General features: G+C 50.8%; 3 protein-coding genes across 11 annotated transcripts in view; 1 reads left to right on the forward strand and 2 right to left on the reverse strand.

Annotated features, from left to right (window-relative positions):
* Positions 1-6,030, forward strand: part of Pc (pyruvate carboxylase) — a 105,784-nt gene extending 99,754 nt beyond the window's left edge. For all 4 annotated transcript variants that reach the window (XM_051145824.1, XM_051145826.1, XM_051145827.1 and 1 more), the window contains 11 exons: positions 1,576-1,720; positions 1,965-2,054; positions 2,143-2,364; positions 2,684-2,840; positions 3,236-3,476; positions 3,594-3,843; positions 4,063-4,307; positions 4,392-4,571; positions 4,652-4,900; positions 5,078-5,218; positions 5,297-6,030. In XM_051145824.1, the coding sequence (XP_051001781.1) occupies positions 1,576-1,720; positions 1,965-2,054; positions 2,143-2,364; positions 2,684-2,840; positions 3,236-3,476; positions 3,594-3,843; positions 4,063-4,307; positions 4,392-4,571; positions 4,652-4,900; positions 5,078-5,218; positions 5,297-5,545 (2,169 nt within the window). In that variant the 3' untranslated portion in view covers positions 5,546-6,030. The remainder of the gene's footprint in view (positions 1-1,575; positions 1,721-1,964; positions 2,055-2,142; positions 2,365-2,683; positions 2,841-3,235; positions 3,477-3,593; positions 3,844-4,062; positions 4,308-4,391; positions 4,572-4,651; positions 4,901-5,077; positions 5,219-5,296) is intronic.
* Positions 6,031-6,957: 927 nt separating this feature from the next.
* Positions 6,958-10,027, reverse strand: Rce1 (Ras converting CAAX endopeptidase 1). 6 transcript variants are annotated; one of them, XM_051145838.1, is made up of 8 exons: positions 9,805-10,027; positions 9,564-9,666; positions 9,388-9,471; positions 9,064-9,142; positions 8,390-8,527; positions 8,191-8,262; positions 7,877-7,939; positions 6,958-7,625 (listed from the first exon to the last, which is right to left on the reverse strand). In XM_051145838.1, exons 1-8 carry the CDS (start codon positions 9,987-9,989, stop codon positions 7,390-7,392), a joined length of 960 nt encoding a protein of 319 aa, XP_051001795.1. In that variant the 5' UTR covers positions 9,990-10,027; the 3' UTR covers positions 6,958-7,389. The 6 variants fall into 6 exon arrangements, with proteins under 6 accessions (XP_051001795.1, XP_051001797.1, XP_051001794.1 ...); XM_051145840.1 differs by having other exon boundaries at positions 7,877-7,954; positions 8,193-8,262; positions 8,390-8,557; XM_051145837.1 differs by having other exon boundaries at positions 8,390-8,557.
* A 42-nt stretch (positions 10,028-10,069) lies between these two features.
* C5H11orf80 (chromosome 5 C11orf80 homolog) overlaps positions 10,070-18,103 on the reverse strand; it is an 88,502-nt gene continuing 80,468 nt past the window's right edge. The window contains 2 exon segments of the mRNA XM_051146887.1: positions 10,070-10,552; positions 11,556-11,634. Of these exon segments, the coding sequence (XP_051002844.1) occupies positions 10,200-10,552; positions 11,556-11,634 (432 nt within the window). The 3' untranslated portion in view covers positions 10,070-10,199.

The raw sequence follows: 18,103 nt of genomic DNA on the forward strand, positions 1-18,103 counted from the left end.
CCAGGCTTGGAAGGGAGTACCGAGGACTCAGAACCAGGTTGGGTATCTCGGTTCTTGCTTGTCTCCGCCATCAGGAGTGGTTCACCGAATTGATGAAATGAGAAGAAGTTGACACCTCTTGCGGGGCAGTTCTACTTCTCCAGGCTACCTGGGCCCCTTCGTCCTATTCCCCTCCCTCCATACCTGATTCTAAGAAGTGCATGGGTGGCAGGAGCTCAAGGAGACAGAGGCTGGATTCTAGTCCTGTCTGGTACAGCTGCACAGCCTTGAGCAAGTTACTTAACTACAGAAACAGTTTTCTCCTGGAGACCCAGGGCTGTTAATTGCCTGCACTATTCACGCCTAAGGGAGTAGGAAATCCCGCAGCATGAGTGGCTTTATTCCTTGCAGCTGGAAGCCACGGCGTGTGTTGTTCATGGTGCTCGGACACCCCAGCTGTTGGAAAACAATTTGGATCTTTAGTCTGGTCAGCTGTGATGTGAGGCCGTGCCAGATACTTCTTTTCTTCCCCTAAGGGGTTCTGTTCACTCCAAACATACACATGTTCTAGCATCTGCCATGTGTTACCCTGTGCTGGGAGCCAGGGGGTTCCTTGCCCGGTTCCTATCACTGTGGAGTTACCAGTAAATGCAATGATGGTAGGTCCAGCAGTAGCAAAAGGAAGGAATCTACATGGCGGTTGGGGGCTGTGAGGAGCCTTTTCACCCTTATGCAGTCCTGGGTTCTTCAGAGTGTTTAACAGTTAAATGCCATGCTGTAGTACATTTTGGGGGCGTGGGGCATGGGCAAGTTTCCAGGAGACAAGCAGATGCATGGCACCAATAGCTGGGCCCTGCTTTGTAATCGTTAATGACTGACTCCCTGTCAGAATCTTGGTGGGCAAGGCACTCACACCTCTTGTCCAATCTGTTGGGCAAAGGTGCTGTGCTGAGGCAGCTTGGGGGAGAGGTGTGGCCTGGGCAGAAGAGAATTGTCACGGGATAGGGGTCCAGTATGCCCAGCCACACAAGGAGGTGGGTAGGCAGGGAAGACAGCAAGGCATCCACCTACCAGATAGGCTGGGAGTGCAGAGATGCTGGAGCCTGTTCCACCTGGCTCTGAAGACAGGGGCTGTCACCGGAGCAGTAGGTCCAGATCAGGGCACCCTGAGGACAGTGGTATATAAGGAGTAGAGAGAGTAGAGAAAATTAGGGAAGAGTGTCCAGATGGGAGCTGTGAGCCAGAGGGTGGGTGGAAGCCTTTGGAAATGGCAACAGGTTCTCATGATAATGGGTTCAAGTAGCATGGCTTGTGGGGGTTAAAGGGTGGTGTGTCTGCTTCTGTAGGAGATGATGAGCTAGGTTCCAGGCTTGGGGAGGTGTTAAATCTTAGATTGTAGACCCCAAGCAAGAGGGAGTGACATTGGCATATGTTCTGGGGTGAGCAAAGATGGAGGGTGTACATCTAGGCCCTGGCAACTTCAGGGATTAACAGAGTGGTGGTGAGATGGGGGAGCCACAGAGCTATGGGGTACAACCTGTGGTCTCTGTTCACTTCCTGGAGCTGCACAGTGACCCCTCTGCCTATGTCTTGCAGACCAACATCCCCTTCCTGCAGAATGTGCTCAACAACCAGCAGTTCCTAGCGGGCACTGTGGACACCCAGTTCATCGATGAGAACCCCGAGCTGTTCCAGCTGCGGCCTGCACAGAACCGGGCCCAGAAGCTGCTGCATTACCTCGGTCTGCCTGCCCTGTCCTCTCCCATCTTGACCTTTCCTTGTCTCCCACCCATAGCCCTGCCCTTGTTAAGGTCCTGTATCCTCCTTTCTGTCCACATGGCCCTTGATAGGTTTCTACTGCTTGGACCCAAGAGGCCTTGGTGCCTGGGAGAAAGTCGCTATCCAGAGCCTACCTACTCACACTGATGCCCTTGACTCTTATTCTGTCCAGCCTGTCTTTACATAGTGCCTACCTTCTTCCCCAGGACATGTCATGGTGAATGGCCCTACCACTCCAATCCCTGTCAAGGCCAGTCCCAGCCCCGTGGATCCTGTTGTCCCTGCAGTGCCCATAGGTAGGTGAGATCCCATTTTTGCCAACTCAACGGGATAATGAGAGGTTGCTACCTGCAGGATAGGTGTTGATGTGCGTGTCTACCCTAGGCCCACCCCCAGCTGGCTTCAGAGACATCCTTCTGCGAGAGGGGCCAGAGGGCTTTGCCCGAGCTGTGCGGAATCACCAGGGGCTGCTCCTGATGGACACCACATTCCGGGATGCCCACCAGTCACTACTAGCCACTCGAGTGCGCACACACGATCTCAAAAAGATTGCACCTTATGTTGCCCACAACTTCAGCAAACTCTTCAGCATGGAGAACTGGGGAGGTAGCTAGAGGAGGGCTGGGGTGTTGGACAGTGCTGGCAGGAATTGAGTGCCCAACCCAGAAGGCTTAGGACACTAGGGACAGCGATGCTGACAGTGAGACAACAAGGAGTTTGTCCCACAAACACCACCTGCACCTCCTTCTGGAAAAGCATCAGGCTTGAGGCTGCAGAGCTGGGATGCAGGGCCACCAGTCGGGAAGAGGCTGGCAGGCACTGATGTTTGGCACATGAGGAACCCTGGAAGTGAGCAGGCTACACAGCTGTAGGGCATTGTGGGGTCCTCATGACACCAAGTGACCAGCCTCTCTGTTCTGCCCAGGAGCCACATTTGATGTTGCCATGCGCTTCTTATATGAGTGCCCCTGGCGGCGGCTTCAGGAGCTCCGGGAGCTCATCCCCAACATCCCGTTCCAGATGCTGCTGCGGGGAGCCAATGCTGTGGGCTACACCAACTACCCTGACAACGTGGTCTTCAAGTGAGCTTGGGTTGGCTGGGACCACAGCAGTGGGCTCTATCGTGTGTTTGACTTCACCTTATGGGACTAAACAGAATTGCAGAAGCAGAGTGGACAGACCTGGATCTCCTTGACAGCAAACACTGAGGGGGATGATGTGTCACAGGAATCACAGCATGGAACTGGGGTTGGAACCTGGGCCTTAGGGCTCTGCTATGTTCCTCAGCTCAGTCAGGCTGGGTGGCTCACCAGTGCCAGTCACACCGCCTGGCCCAGGCTGCCCTGGAAAAGGCCCTGTTCACACACTCCGAAGCCCCCACACCCCTGCCAGGCCAGTCTTCATTCTCTAGGGGCCAGGAGCTAGGGAAGGAAGTGCAGGGAGTCAGGTAAGATTCACCTATTTTTTCATCTGCCAGGTTCTGTGAGGTGGCCAAAGAGAATGGCATGGACGTCTTCCGAATCTTCGACTCCCTCAACTACTTGCCAAACATGCTGCTGGGCATGGAAGCAGCAGGCAGTGCTGGGGGCGTGGTGGAGGCCGCCATCTCATACACGGGCGATGTGGCTGACCCCAGTCGCACTAAATACTCCCTGGAGTACTACTTGGGCTTAGCTGAAGAGCTGGTGCGAGCTGGCACCCACATTCTGTGCATTAAGGTGCCAGGGCCTCTTACCCATCTCTTCCTTTCCCTCCCACCACACCCACCATGACCCGCAACACAGGAACACATCTGGTCCCTCCTTACCATATTTTCATCGCCTTCACTTTTTCAGGACATGGCAGGCCTGCTGAAGCCTGCAGCCTGTACCTTGCTGGTCAGCTCCCTCCGTGACCGATTCCCTGACCTCCCACTGCACATCCACACCCATGACACATCAGGGGCAGGTGTGGCAGCCATGCTGGCCTGTGCACAAGCTGGGGCTGATGTTGTGGATGTAGCAGCAGACTCCATGTCTGGGATGACCTCCCAGCCCAGCATGGGGGCCCTGGTGGCCTGTACCAAAGGGACTCCACTGGACACAGGTAGGATTGAGTAGCCCATGGCCATGCCCCTTGCAAGGCTGTAGTCCTGAACAATCCCAGCAGAGTCTGGGACACACAGAATTGAGATGCCTCATGCTGGCCTGGCCTCCTCCTCCCACTCAAGTTTGAGATGGGATCTGGGCTATCCTTGAGTTCTGGAAGGTACCCCTGGGAGTTCCAGCACATTGCCAAGCTCTCCTGACTCTAGCTTCCCTGCAGAGGTACCCCTGGAGCGTGTGTTTGACTACAGTGAGTACTGGGAAGGGGCTCGGGGACTGTACGCAGCCTTTGATTGCACGGCTACCATGAAGTCTGGCAACTCAGACGTGTATGAGAATGAGATCCCAGGGGGCCAGTACACCAACCTACACTTCCAGGCCCACAGCATGGGGCTTGGCTCCAAGTTCAAGGAGGTCAAGAAAGCCTATGTGGAGGCTAACCAGATGCTGGGGGACCTCATCAAGGTGAGCAAGGCCCTCATCTAACGGCCCTGCACACTGCAGTCCTGCCTCTGGGCCTAGCATACTTATTACCAGAGTTCTTTTCAGGTGACACCATCCTCCAAGATTGTAGGAGACCTGGCCCAGTTCATGGTGCAGAACGGGTTGAGCCGGGCAGAGGCTGAAGCTCAGGCAGAAGAGCTGTCCTTCCCCCGCTCTGTGGTGGAGTTCCTGCAGGGCTACATTGGCATTCCACATGGGGGTTTCCCTGAGCCCTTTCGTTCTAAGGTAGGGAAAGTACCTCACGGTCTGTATGACATGGGGACTGATGACAAGAGCCTGGTCAGACCCTTTACTTTGCTCCTCAGGTGCTAAAGGACCTGCCAAGGGTAGAGGGGCGGCCTGGAGCCTCCCTCCCTCCTCTGAACCTGCAGCAGCTGGAGAAGGACCTGATTGAGAAGCATGGGGAAGAGGTGACGCCAGAGGATGTTCTCTCTGCAGCCATGTACCCTGATGTCTTCGCCCAGTTCAAAGACTTCACGGCCACCTTCGGCCCCCTAGATAGCCTCAATACCCGCCTCTTTCTTCAAGGACCCAAAATTGCAGAGGAGTTTGAGGTCAGTGGTTCTTCCATTTGTCTGCCATATAGCCTCCAAACTTGGTTCTCACAGCCTTGTGAGCTTTAGAGCAGAAATGGTCCTGTGTGACCAGACTAGGTCTTTACACGAGAGCTGGGACCCAGGGCCTGCTTCCCTGACTTTCTCTCCAGCTCTGGCCTCCTTGCTTCTCTGCAGGTGGAACTGGAACGGGGCAAGACACTACACATCAAAGCCCTGGCTGTGAGTGACCTGAACCGGGCTGGCCAGAGGCAGGTTTTCTTTGAACTCAATGGACAACTTCGGTCCATTTTGGTTAAGGACACCCAGGCCATGAAGGTATAGTGCCGTCAGGGCCAGCCAGGTGGTAGGATTGGCTTGACCTGCTGTCTGATATCATCTCTGTCCTATCTGCAGGAGATGCACTTCCATCCCAAGGCTCTCAAGGATGTGAAGGGACAAATTGGGGCCCCTATGCCTGGGAAGGTCATAGATATCAAGGTGGCAGCAGGAGCCAAGGTGGCTAAAGGCCAGCCCCTCTGTGTGCTCAGCGCCATGAAGATGGAGACTGTGGTGACTTCGCCCATGGAGGGCACTATCCGCAAGGTTCACGTGACCAAGGACATGACTCTGGAAGGCGATGACCTCATCCTAGAGATTGAGTGATCTTGCTCCAGCCTGGCAGCCTGGCCAACCCTACCCCAAACCTCCCAACAGAAGCTGTGCAACCAGGGCAGGCCCAGGCCAGCCAGTACCTGAGAGCAGGAAGGCCAAGCCCTTGAGGTCCTGTCCCATGGGACAGCACACACACTACCTGCAATGGCCCATTCCCTTCAGCCATTTGTCCTGTCCTTACTGGCAGGCAGTTGCTCACATACTCATCTCTTGCCAAATAAGGGTCTGCTCCTCGTGGGAGAGTCCAGGTGTACACAGCAGGTGGCCTTGTATCTGGGGGAGGTGGTTTAGGGGTTCTACCTCTAGGGGGGTAGGGGGAAGACCTAATTCTTTGCAGGCCCTGGGAAATTTGCTCAATAAAAGTGGCCTTCCCATGCCCTCCACACTAGGTCATATACAATCTACCCCACTTCTAATGCTGTCCCCAGCCATGGGGCAGGGTGGATGGAGTTTCTCTCAAACTCCCATGGATCTAGGTCAGATCTGCTCTTTACCACCCCCCTTTTATTTGTAAACTTCCTGGACCTCAGCAAATTAGACCCCTGCAGCCTGTCTGCCCAGTGTTCTAGGGTACTGGCAGCCCAAGGTCTAAATGTACATTTTACAGGTCACTTCCTACCTATCCCCTCACTTGCCAACCACGAGCTTCTATTCAGGCTGGGGGAGAGAAGAGCTCCCCAAGGAGGCAGGTGCATGACTGATGCTTACCTTCACAGCTGCATGGGTGTGGCTGTCACAGCCACCCATGGGGGTCACTGGGGAATGACCACATGTCCATTTTCTCTCCTCAGTCACCAGTTTCAGGGAATGGGTTTCAGAACAAACCTTGAACGTAGGGGACTTAAAAGGATATCTGCAATTTTTTTAAAAAAGCAAATGAAAACAAAACCATTCTAGAAATGTAGTGAGGTTCTAAAGAGCCTTGAGTTGCTGTGTCGCTTGATAGAGTCCTTGCCTCTCTCAGGGCTGTGACCCTTGTCCTGGGCTCCTCCAGGGACTGGAGGAGGCAGAGGAGCAGCAGTCAACGTAGAACCAGAAGCCTTTACTCTTGGGAGATGGAGAAGGTTCCTCTTGTGTTCTGGACCTACATCCTATGTAGAATGAGGCTCTGGGACCCTCCTCCACCAGCCCACAGGCCACAGGCTGGAAGCTCCATTGCTGGGGTTGGAGCTGTGGGGACTCCTTGACCTTGGTAGCTGAGGTGCAGCCCCATGATGTCCACCTAGTACCTGCTAACTCTGCAAAGAGTAAGCCACAGCCTCCACTGTTGGGACCTGCTTGCCAGGCTTACCTGCCCAGGTTAGAACTGTTCAAGGTAGCCAGGGTGGTGTACATATACCAAGTGCTGCCTTGGGTCCTTACCAAGACCCAAGCACATGGATCCCCAGAGGTCCAAGACCATGTTACCCAAGTTAAATCTCTTTAATATCCCAATACAAAGTCTTGATGCAAAAAGACAATGAGAAAACCCTGGGAAGTTGGGAGGAGGGGTTTTATAAATAAACCCACCCGAGCAGCTTTTCAAAGGGGAGGGGGGCAGCGAAGAAGCTAGAGAAGCAGCAGTCCACAGAGTGCACAGCTCCTAGGATTTGCCCTTGTCCCCTCACTTCCAGCTGCTCCTCGATGCCCCCCCACCCCCTTTGAGAGGGGCTGCACCCTTTGGATATCTGCTCCTTTCTCTTGGTCCCTGGGATTCAAATAGCTCTGGCTTCAATCCCCTACAAAAATTCCTGAGATCTCGGGGACCCCAGCCAGCCCCTCCCTTGCAGTACTTCTTGATAAGGAGGGGCTGGAGAGCCCATCAGCGTTCACCGCAGTGCACACAGGAGTGATGGTCAGGAGCACAGCAGGGTCTCTGAGGCCCCCGTTCGTTCCAAAAGCACACAAAGGGGAAGGCTGCCATAGAGCTTGGGGTCTGTCAGGGGTTGAAGCAGAAGCAAGAAGAGTCCCACACCAAGGGCATAGCCTGCCAGCAGTGGCCACTTCTGTGGATGCTCCAGGGCTGCGCACACTGCAGGGAAGCCCATGTAGTTGCAGAAGGAGTGGCAGAGAACCGGCCCTATCAGGTGTCCTGGAGAGGGGAAATGGTGCAACTTATGAAGCAGCATCACCACCATGGACCCTTCCAGAGTTAGTGACCCTTGTCTCCTTACTAGGAACTCCGTGACCCCTACCCCACAGTCATCTGCCCCCATGTCATGACCTCTCAGACTTTAAAAAGCTGAGGGCCCTATCTTAGCCTGTCAGTCGTATCCACAGTATTCCCCTTCTCCCACCCACACCTGTGAGCCCCTGGAGACCCAAGGAAGGCCAAGGACCAACCTGTGCGGATGAAGAGGAATGCTGTGTAAGCACCGAAGACAGCTGTGTAGGAGAACTGGAAGGCTGGAGATAAAAGCGTCAAGTGACCACATCTGCATGCCCACCCTACCCCAGTATTGCACACCCCACAGCCAGGGACCACCTTCCCCCTTAGCAGAGGCTGCCTGCCCACTATCTATGGCTGTTCTCTGTACCCCGCTTCCTGTAATCAGTGATCCCCATCCAATACATATAGCCCTTTCTGTAGAATGTCTACCAGGGATATCTTAACACCCCAACCCGCGACTGTCCCTGGGCATCTCTCCAGGCCTCACCTGCGGACAAGAAGATACTCCCCACACTGCTTTGGCGGAAGCGCAGCTGCTCAATAATGTGGTGAAAATGGGCTGGGAGGAAGGTGAAAACCACATCATATTCCCCCATCTTTCTATCTAGCCTCCCTCCTTCCCCCTAAGTCCCATTTTCAGCTCTCATGCTGGGAACATCTTCTCTGGGACAGTTAGACAGACTCACCAACTCCAAAAAAGAGTGGGCAGGTGAACACAGCAGGGCCCAGACCTGTGCATGGCGCTAGCATGGGCAGCATACAAGCCCGGAACACCAGCTCCTCTGTCAAGGGTGCAATAACTTGGTTTCGTAGCCAGCGCATGTCTGTGAGGCAGCGGGCCCAAGAACGAGGGGCTAGGGTAAATATTCAAGATAAGCAATGAGTGACCAGTTACTAAAAATTGAGACCCCTGAGGTCCTCTGCCACAGACTTAGTGTGACCAAACTCAGGCCAGGAAATCCTGAGAATCGGAATGGGGAAGGGAATAAACCTTATCAGACGGAATTACAGTGTCTTGAGATAACTGACAACAATAAGGAAGGCAATAGCAAATGAGGGAGTCATAGTAAATTACAGAGGCATCAAAAATTAACCAAGACCAATCTTTGAGGAAGCCAAAGGATGGAATAGCAGGGGAAGGTGCTGTCTGGCCCATATCAAGTAATATTTTGGGTCCTGAAAGTCCTTGAGTATCATGAACTTACACAGTACCCAGCAATAAAATTCATTTTATTGATGAGGAAACAAACCCAGAGGTGACATCTCACCTCTTCAGTCCAGATCACACCATCTTACTGACTCCTTTTCCCAACGTCCTGTACTGCCTGTGCCTACCTTTTCCTCAGTCTTGAAGACTCACCCAGGACAACCTTCAGCCCATCTGTCAGGTCACACGGGCAATCCATAGAGAGCTGCATCAGTGGACCCAGGAAAAGGATCTGAGGGCAGAGAAACATCAGATGTAAGACTTTCACCGCAATCCAATGACCCTGCTCACACCTGTGCCCGTGGTCCGCCTCACGAGACCGCAGGTTTCCTGAGTTCTAGGATTTCCCCGCTATGCACACCAAGGGCTCGAGGGCTTCGTAATAATTCCTGTCTGCTACATGCCAAAAGCCAGACACAAGAAGGGCATGCCATTACACTAGTGACAACAGATTAGGAAACATAAAGCAGGACTCACCATAGTTAGCAGCAGGGGCAGCAGAGCTGCTGGGAAAATGCCCTCCAGCCTGAAGCCCATCAAGGTGAGCAGTGATGTGCCTGGCTGAGCCAGAGGAAAGGGGGCATCAGTGATGTTCCCTCCCACAAAAATCTGGACTCTTTCCCAGGTTGCCCTGTGCCCCGCCTCCTTCGCACCTGGATGCCAGTGAGTTCCCTCCAGAGCAGCACGCAAAGAGGGGACAGGCTGGAGACCACCAGGACACTGGTGAAGCGCCGCTTGATGACAGCAGGGTGGTCCCTAGGAAGGGGGACAGTAAGTTCCGGGGGTATGTAGCAAGCACTTGCCCACGCGGCCCCACCCCCGTCCGGCCCAAGCTCCGCCTGCAGCACCGCCCCACGAGGGCACGGATTGCGGCCGCGCGCGCAGCCCCCGCACCTGGGCAGCTCGCTCTTCCACACGTAGAGGCTGCCTACGTAGGAGCAGGCGAGGCTGAAGCAGGAGAACACGGACACCCAGCAGCACAGTCCCGGGCCCGGGACGCTCAGTGCGGCTGACTCCGGCTGCCGCTCCGGCCGGGATACCGACAGTAGACGCAGCCCGTCCCCGCCCAGCGCCGCCATCACGCCCGGACCCGTGGCGCGCAGCAGTGACGCGACTGCGCGGATGACGTCAGGCGGCCGCGCGAGCAGCCGGCTCCCCCGGGCGCCCCTCCCCTTGTACTGAGGTCGACACGCTGTGCTTGGAGCAGCTTTATTGAACCTTAGAAGGCGTGACACACGCGTCCCGAGCTTCCGTGGCTCGCTGGGAACCTCAGGACCTGTGTTCTGGACTTAGCCACTCGGACAGATTGGAAACCTCCTGCAGCCACAGGTCCTGCGGGAGCAGAGAAGGCGGTGATGAGGACCGGGCGGCTGCTGCCCAGGCCCCTGCTCGCGCTGCGCTCCCCGCGGTACCTCCAGGCCGCCCGCAGGGCTCGCCGCGTCTGGTGCCTGGGCCCTGCCGTGGCTCGCTTGGGTCTGCGATCCTCTGGCAGTGGAGGAGGCCTCGCTGGGCTCGCGGGGGCGCGTGGCGGACTCTTGCGGGCTCAGGTCCCCGGAGGGGTGCAGAGCTCGGGATTCTGCCCTGCCCTGGTTGGGGCTGCTCCTCTTGAGCCTCTTGTTTTCTGCTGCTTGCCCGCTGGTTTCTAGGAGAAAACAAGCCCATTTTTATCTTGCTCCCGAAACTTCCTGCCAGTGCTAGAGATTCTTGGGGGCACGGGCATAGTTCTAAATTAACACCCCCTCTCCATCCTTCCAGACGAAAACCTTTAAGCGCCTGACCTTCCGTAGCATCTCCCGGTCTTTAGCTGGACCTTTACGGGGGCATCTGTAACTTTCCACACAGATTGTGTGGGTGGCATTCATTCCTAGGTCCTCTCTGAAACTAAGATTTGATTGCTTCCACCAAAAAACAATCCAGCCTCGCTCCAGTGCGGTAGTAGGCAGTTGCTACAAAGCAGCCTTTTGTTGTTGATGTTTAGACAGACTGTCAGGTGACTCAGGCGGCCTTAAACTCATTACCCTCCCTCTACCATCTAAGTGCTGGAATTACAGACGTGTAAACACACTTCAGCTCAGCGGTTCTCAGCTTGTGGGTTGCATATCAGATATTTACATTATGATTCATAAACAGTGACAAAGTTATAGTTGTGAAGTAGCAACGAAAATAATTTTATAGCCGGGGGGTCACCACAATGTGAGGATCTGTATTAAAGGGTGGCAGCATTAGGACGGTTGAAAACCACTGTTAGCTTATGATAACATATTCGCGTGTGGAAGAACTAAAGGGTGGGGGGGCTCAGACTCAGTATTGACAAGCAGGCGAGCACTCTGTCCCTGAGCGACATCCCCAGCCCCTTAGGTGCAAATGTACAGTCTTCACCTTAGCAGGTTCCTCCTGAGCAGGTCCCTGGGGATATCTAACGTGCACATACTGGTTAGTACACCGCACATTTGTCTAGTCCTATCAAGCAGCTTTAAAGCAGGAACACATGGTGCTGCTGCTCAAGACCCACCGCCGCTGTGAACGCACCCAAATCCCAGCAGGTGGCAGCATGGCTAAAGAGTGGGACTATGGGAGCAGTCCAAACCATGATTTTTACTTGTGTGGTTTCAGCCCAGGCCTTACCCAAATAGCTAGAGCCTTACCTGCAATGAACTCCGGACTGATAGTCTTGTGCCAGTCTTCGGTGCTCTGTGCTGAATTATTTTTCTCTGGAGTCGGGAGCTTTAACAATTAGAAATTCCAAGTGAGCCGGGCGTGGTGACGCATGCCTGTAATCCCAGCACTTAGGAGGCAGAGGCAGGCGGATTGCTGTGAGTTCGAGGCCAGCTTGGTCTACAAAGTGAGTCCAGGACAGCCAAGGCTACACAGAGAGACCTTGTCTCGAAAAACCAAAAATAAATAAATAAATAAATTCCAAGTGAGTTTTACGCAACGCAGCCTTAGGCTTGATATAAAGGATCTTCACTTGACATGCCTTCTTCCTCCTACCTCATCAGATAGCCTCCAAGTTTCAAAGCATCCTCCTCCTGTGGACCTGTGTGCAACTTACACTCTAGCCATTCCTAGCGTATCTGTTCTTTCCTGAGCTTGAGATTTGTAACTACAGTCTGCCTCACCTCAGACTCCGAAGTATGGCACTATTCATCCATTTTTATATGTATGTGTCTATTTTTCTACTCAAGACTTATGTGTATTTGTGAGTACCCATGTGAATTACATATGTGTACATACAGTACCTGTATACACACATGTAGGAAGCCCCTGGAATTGGAGTTAGACTTTTATGAGCTGTCTGATACGATGCTGGGAGTCAAACTTGGTCTGGCAGCTGATGCCCTTTGTTTGTTTTTGTTTTTCAAGACAGGGTTTCTCTAACAGCTCTGGCTGTCCTGGAACTGTTCTCTGCAGCCCAGGCTGGCCTCAAACTCATGGAGATCCACCTGCCTCTGCCACCACTGCCTGGCAGCTGATCCCTGTTGAGCACAGCCATTTCTCCATTTGGAGCTCAATATATAGACGAGGTTCAGTTTGAACTTGCAGAGACCTTTCTGCCCTTGCCTCTTGAGTATTAAGGTTAAAGGCATACACCACAATGCCTAGCCATGTCTTATTTATAGATAAATAAATAGATAGATAAATAAATGTTTGAGACAGGTTATTCTGTCCCAGTGCTGACCTTGAATGTCTGATAATCTGTCTCTATATACTTATACACATAATTACAAATAAATCTTTTTAAAAAGATGAAAAAATAAGTACTTGTATAGCTCAAAAAAATGTGTGAAAGCTCCAGGTGCAACCCACAGCATTAAGAAAAACGACATAGTAGCACACACGTAATCCTAGCACTCAGGAGATGGAGGCAGCAGGAGTTCAAGATCATTTCCAACCACATAGGAGGATAAGTGCCACCCTCAGACCCCAGCGAGACCCTGTCTCGAGCAGCAAAACCCCACTGTAACATCTAGGTCAAAGAGCACGACAGGGAAAGGGAAAAGTAAAACGAGAATAGAAGGTGGGCTCAGGTTTGAGAGAGAGAAGCGGGTTATTTGCAGGCACAGGGCTTGTTTTCAGTGTGATGAGACTGGAGTCGGTGGGAGAAATGCACAGCACAGTGAGTATCCTTAGAAGCACTGGGTTGACACCTAAGAGTAGTAAATCTTAAGTAAGACTTACACCACAGCCGGTTTCATTATGGCATCCTTTAAAAAGAAACTATAGGACTGGGTGTGGTGGCACACACCTGTAATCCTAGCACTTGGAAGACAGAGGCAGGCAGATCTCTGTGAGTTCAAGGCCAGCCTGGTCTACAAAGTGAATCCAAGGCTACACAGAGAAACCCTGTCTTGAAAAACAAATCAAAAACAATTATACCACAGTACAATGCACTGTATGATACACTGCTTTTCTCTGCTCCTCCTCCTCCTTTAAGACAGTTTCACTATATATCTCTGGCTGTCTTGGAACTCACTGTATAGGCCAGGCTGGCCTCAGCCTCCCAAGTACATTAAAGGCCTGAGCATCCTCATTAAAGTGTTTATGTTAGAGTCATTCCTCATCATTTCTGAGGGATGGGTTCTACAGTATCTCCCAAGATACCCACATCTTCAGATGCTCACATCCTTAAAGGTGTGTACCACCATACCTGGCCTACACTGCTTACTAACACAAGTTCTGAACACTTCTAAGTAATTACATTCTGAGGACCACATGGGCAAAGATGGCCCTCAAGAAACAGTGCAGCTTCAGTTCTCTCTAATCTGGAAAGTGCTGTGTAACAGACATGGCTTCCTCCTTTTAGAAACTAGTCTTAATGGGGATGACCTACCTGAGATGGCAGCACTGCGAGAGCTTTGCACACCTGTCAGTATCTGGCCCCTAGAGAGGCATCGTAGTCCTCAGGATGCAGCTCCTTGGGTTTAACACTGTGGAGCATTCAATTCTTGCCTGCACCCCAGGAAACCAAACTTTTCCTTAGAGAACTGCCCATTTCTCCTTAAGCTATAGATGGGTTAGTTCTAAATCTGTATCTGGTGAGTTGGCTAGTTACCATAGAAACAAAGTAAAAAAAAAAAAAAAAAAAAAACCAAACAAACAAAAAATAAAACCAAAATTTGACGTATTGCCTTGATCGTGTGGTTGTATTGGAAGCCACTAGGTGCCACTATTGTGCCACCAACGAGTTATTACAAAGTGGCTGGTGCTAAGGGGAAGAGAAATGACAGTGGGTCTGTGCACACTCATTCCCTGGGCTTGCCACCAGTCCTACAAAGGCACAGTGCAATTAGGCTTTGAAGCCTTGCCAGTTACTAGCTGTGTGACAGCAAGTTTGAAGTTTTACAGTTACCTTATTGGGTGTTCCGTAAATGCTCCTTCCTTCTTGATCCTTGCGTTCACTAGCTATCTGCCATGGTAAGTGGGCTGTGGGTGGCCCTGAGGCTATGAGCCACCACTGGAGCCCAACGGTAAAGAGGTCAGATCGATTCTTTCAGATCTCACTGGGATGTCAGAGAGGTCTAAGTAGAAGATCCTCAGAAGCAGAAACACCCTAAATCCTGAGAGGTCTTCCCAGGTCCTAATGCTAGCTCATGCAGTACCCTCCTGATGTGCCTGGTGGTAGTGAGCTGGATTGTGCCCCTTCCCAGTTTGTCCACATCCTAACACCAAGAGCTTGGGAATGTGAGACTATTTGGAAAAAGGGTCTTTGCAGATCTAATTAAGGATTCAGAGAGAAGACCATACTATATGCTGGATTCAGCGCACCCTCCCCCTAGATCCAAGAAACAGCTAGGCAGAGAAAGACCAGGTAAAGATGAAGGTAGAAACTGGAGTTATGTAAGCAGGAAACCAGAGAGACAGGATTGAGTCTCACCCAGTGACCAGCCCTGTTCACACCTTGGTTTTGGACTTCTGGCCCCCAGAACCGTGACAGAACGATGTGCTTAAGTCACTAGTTTCTGGTAGTGTCTTAGAGCATCCCTAATACAGTAGTTATGGGCTTTGCATGGTTGAGGTGTGGCCATCAGCTCTCCAACTTGGCAAAAACCAGTGAGGTTTTGGAGTGAGCAGGCCGAGGGCTGCAGATGCAAGGTGTGAAGGAAGCGTTTAGAGGGCTCAGCATTTTGTGGGCCATCCAGCCCCACTGAAGAGAAGGGAGCAAATCCAAGAAATCCCATCCTTCCATGCCTGAGCACCTACATTCCCCACCCAATCGGGTAGAAAGAGGCTCAAAGGGGAGATCAGAGGCAGAGGGCATGCTGAAGGCCCTGCTCTTTAAGAAAGTTTAGTAAAGGGATTTTAGGAAGTGAATGATGAAATGGACTGTGAGGGGCTGGAGAGATGGCACGGCATTGAGGAGCCCTTGCTGCTCTTGGAGAGGGCAGGCAGCTGGCTCCTGGTGTCTCACCACGCCTGTAACTCCAGCTCCGAGGGGCCATGATGGTCCACCAGAGACCATCAAGCTGCTCACACAAAGCGCTTGACACAAGGTTCCCAAGCTGGGGTCCAACAAATAACTATGAACATGGATACACTAGTTTCTGTGTGACATAGTGAGGTACTTAGGTCAGATAGCTATATTATGTAACTTCCAAAAAACAAAACAAAACAAACAAAACAACCCTGCCAAGTTGCCTTCAAAAGAACTTCTTTTCCACCCACCCATCCCCTCGCTTTTTTAATTTTTGTTTTGTTTTTGATTTGTTTTGTTTCAAGACTCACTTTGTAGACCAGGCTGGCCGCCTGCCTTTGCCTCCCCAGTGCTGGGATTACAGGTTCTACCACCCACCCACTTCCTTGTTTGTGATAGTGTTACACCATGTTGCCCAGGTTGGGCCTGGGCTAAATACTCTTCCTACCTCAGCTGCCCTGCAGGCACATGCCACCATGCCATTGGTCTTTTTAGTCCCAAAATCTGTGGTTTTTATTTGAATTTTCATACTACTAATAATAAGTGTATGTATTTATTTGCAGTTTATGTGTTTTGTATGAACACTTTTGTTATGTATATTCAATTACTGAATTTTAAGAGTTCTATAAAGAAAAATTTAAATATATTTTGGAGCCTGTGTTTATCTTTAAGCTAGAAATCCAGTTTCTTCCATAGACAAGGTTATCCTGTATCACAGGGTATTTACTTTTAGTAAATTACCCATTTCATCATGTGTCAAATATACTGCCAAATATACCCTCCTGATAAGTAATTTTAAAAATACCAGATGCCGTGTCAGGCAATGGGGGTGCACACCTTTAGATCCAGCACTCAGGAGGCAGAAATAGGTGGATGCCACATTTCTAATTTCTTTTTGTTTGTTTGTTTGTTTTGTTTTTTGTTTCTTTTTTTTTGTTTGTTTGTTTCTTTTTTTTTTTTTTTTTTTTTTTTTTTTTTTTTTTTTTTGAGACAAAATCTTTCTGTGTTAACCCTGGCTGTCCTGGACTCACTTTGTAGACCAGGCTGTCCTCGAACTCACAGAGATCCATCTGCCTCTGCCTCCGGAGTGCTGGGATTAAAGATGTGCACCACTACTGCTGCCATCAGAGTGCTATCTTATGGTGTAAAAGAAAAAAAAAATCTAGGGCTGGAGAGATGGCTTAGTGGTTAAAGGCACTGGTTGTTCTTCCAGAGGTCCTTAGTTCAAGTCCCAGAAACCATGTGGTGGCTCACAACCATCTATAATGGAATCTGATCCTCTCTTCTGTTGTGCATGAAAACAGAGCGCTCATATACATAAAATAAAGACATCAATCTCTAAAAGAAAAAAATCTGAGACAAGGCGTTCTTGCTATGCAGCTCAATCTGGTCTTGAACTCACTGTGTAGCCAGGCCTGCCTTCGACTCCTCATGTCCCTGCCCCGCCTTCCTGAGCACTAGAAGTACAGGTGTGCGCTGCATGTCACCCTTCTCTTTCTATCCTGGTTTTCCTGGTTACACTTTTATTAATATTCTCAGTCCATATACGTTTTAGTTCAGTGGTTTTCTTTATCTCCTACTAATCTGTACTTGGCTCTTTGTTCATCTCCTCCATCTGTGCAGCTTGCTCTTCTCATTGTCTAGGCGTGCTGGAAGGCAAGGCTGCTGTGTTGACACTGTCCTTTCTCTCAAGGCAACACAACATCAGCTACAGTCCATAAGTTTCAATCATCTGTATTTTCAATTAATTAAATTAAAATACTTCTAACTTTTCTTTTAACCTCATGTTTAACCCCATTTATCATTTATTTTCCAGCTACTTTAGAATCTTTCTGTTATTGGTTTTATTTCAGTAATTCTTTTTTGTTTTTCGAGACAGGGTCTCTCTGTGTAGCCTTAGCTGTCCTGGACTCACTTTAACCCCGAGTGCTGGGGTTAAAGGTGTGTGCCACTGCGCCCAGCTTATTTTAGTAATTCTAGTGTGGTCAAACATACTTCAGAGACTGGTGATACGGCTCTGAGGGTAAAGAGTCTGCCGCCAATCCTGATAACCTGAGCACCGTAATTTGAGCCCACGTGATAGGAGAGGGTAGATACCTGCCAGTCATCACTCTGATTTCCACATATGCACTGTGGCAAGTGTCACAAATTAATGTCAACAAACACACACCATATACTTGGGAGCAAGATGAGTCACCAGGGAAGGCACTCGCCAATCCTGACTGCCCAAGTTCAATCCCTGGAGCACACATGGGGGATAGCTTCTGCACGTTGTCCCCTGACCTCCACACAAGGAGATGTCATGAGAATTTAAAACATAAATTTGCATGATTTTAAATGAGTCTAAATACATTGAGAGATACCTAATGTCTGGGAACATGGTCTAATCTGATACTGCTATCCAGTGGCTGGTACACACTCTATCCTGCTGAATGTCTCCTGTGCGCATCAAAGGAACTGTATCCTTCCATCGTTGGACAAAGTGTTTTCATGAACGTCAGTTAGGTCAAATTGACAGCACTGTTAAAGACGTGTACAGACTCACTCATGTCCTGTCTAGCCGTCTATCAATTATTGAGAGAAGTGTGTTGAAATCTTCAGGCATAGCCTGGATTTAGCTCCTTATCCTTAAGAGATTTTTTTTTTTTTCCATTTTGCTTTCTGTATTTTAAAGCCTTTTTAAAAGGTCTGTGCTTGTTTGGGACCACAGACAGTCCCTGGGTTATCCTGGTTTGCCATGGATTCTTGGCTTCACATGATCTTTGTGGATTTCTCCTCACT

Source organism: Acomys russatus, chromosome 5 (assembly GCF_903995435.1).
Source record: "Acomys russatus chromosome 5, mAcoRus1.1, whole genome shotgun sequence".
NCBI lineage: Eukaryota > Metazoa > Chordata > Mammalia > Rodentia > Muridae > Acomys > Acomys russatus.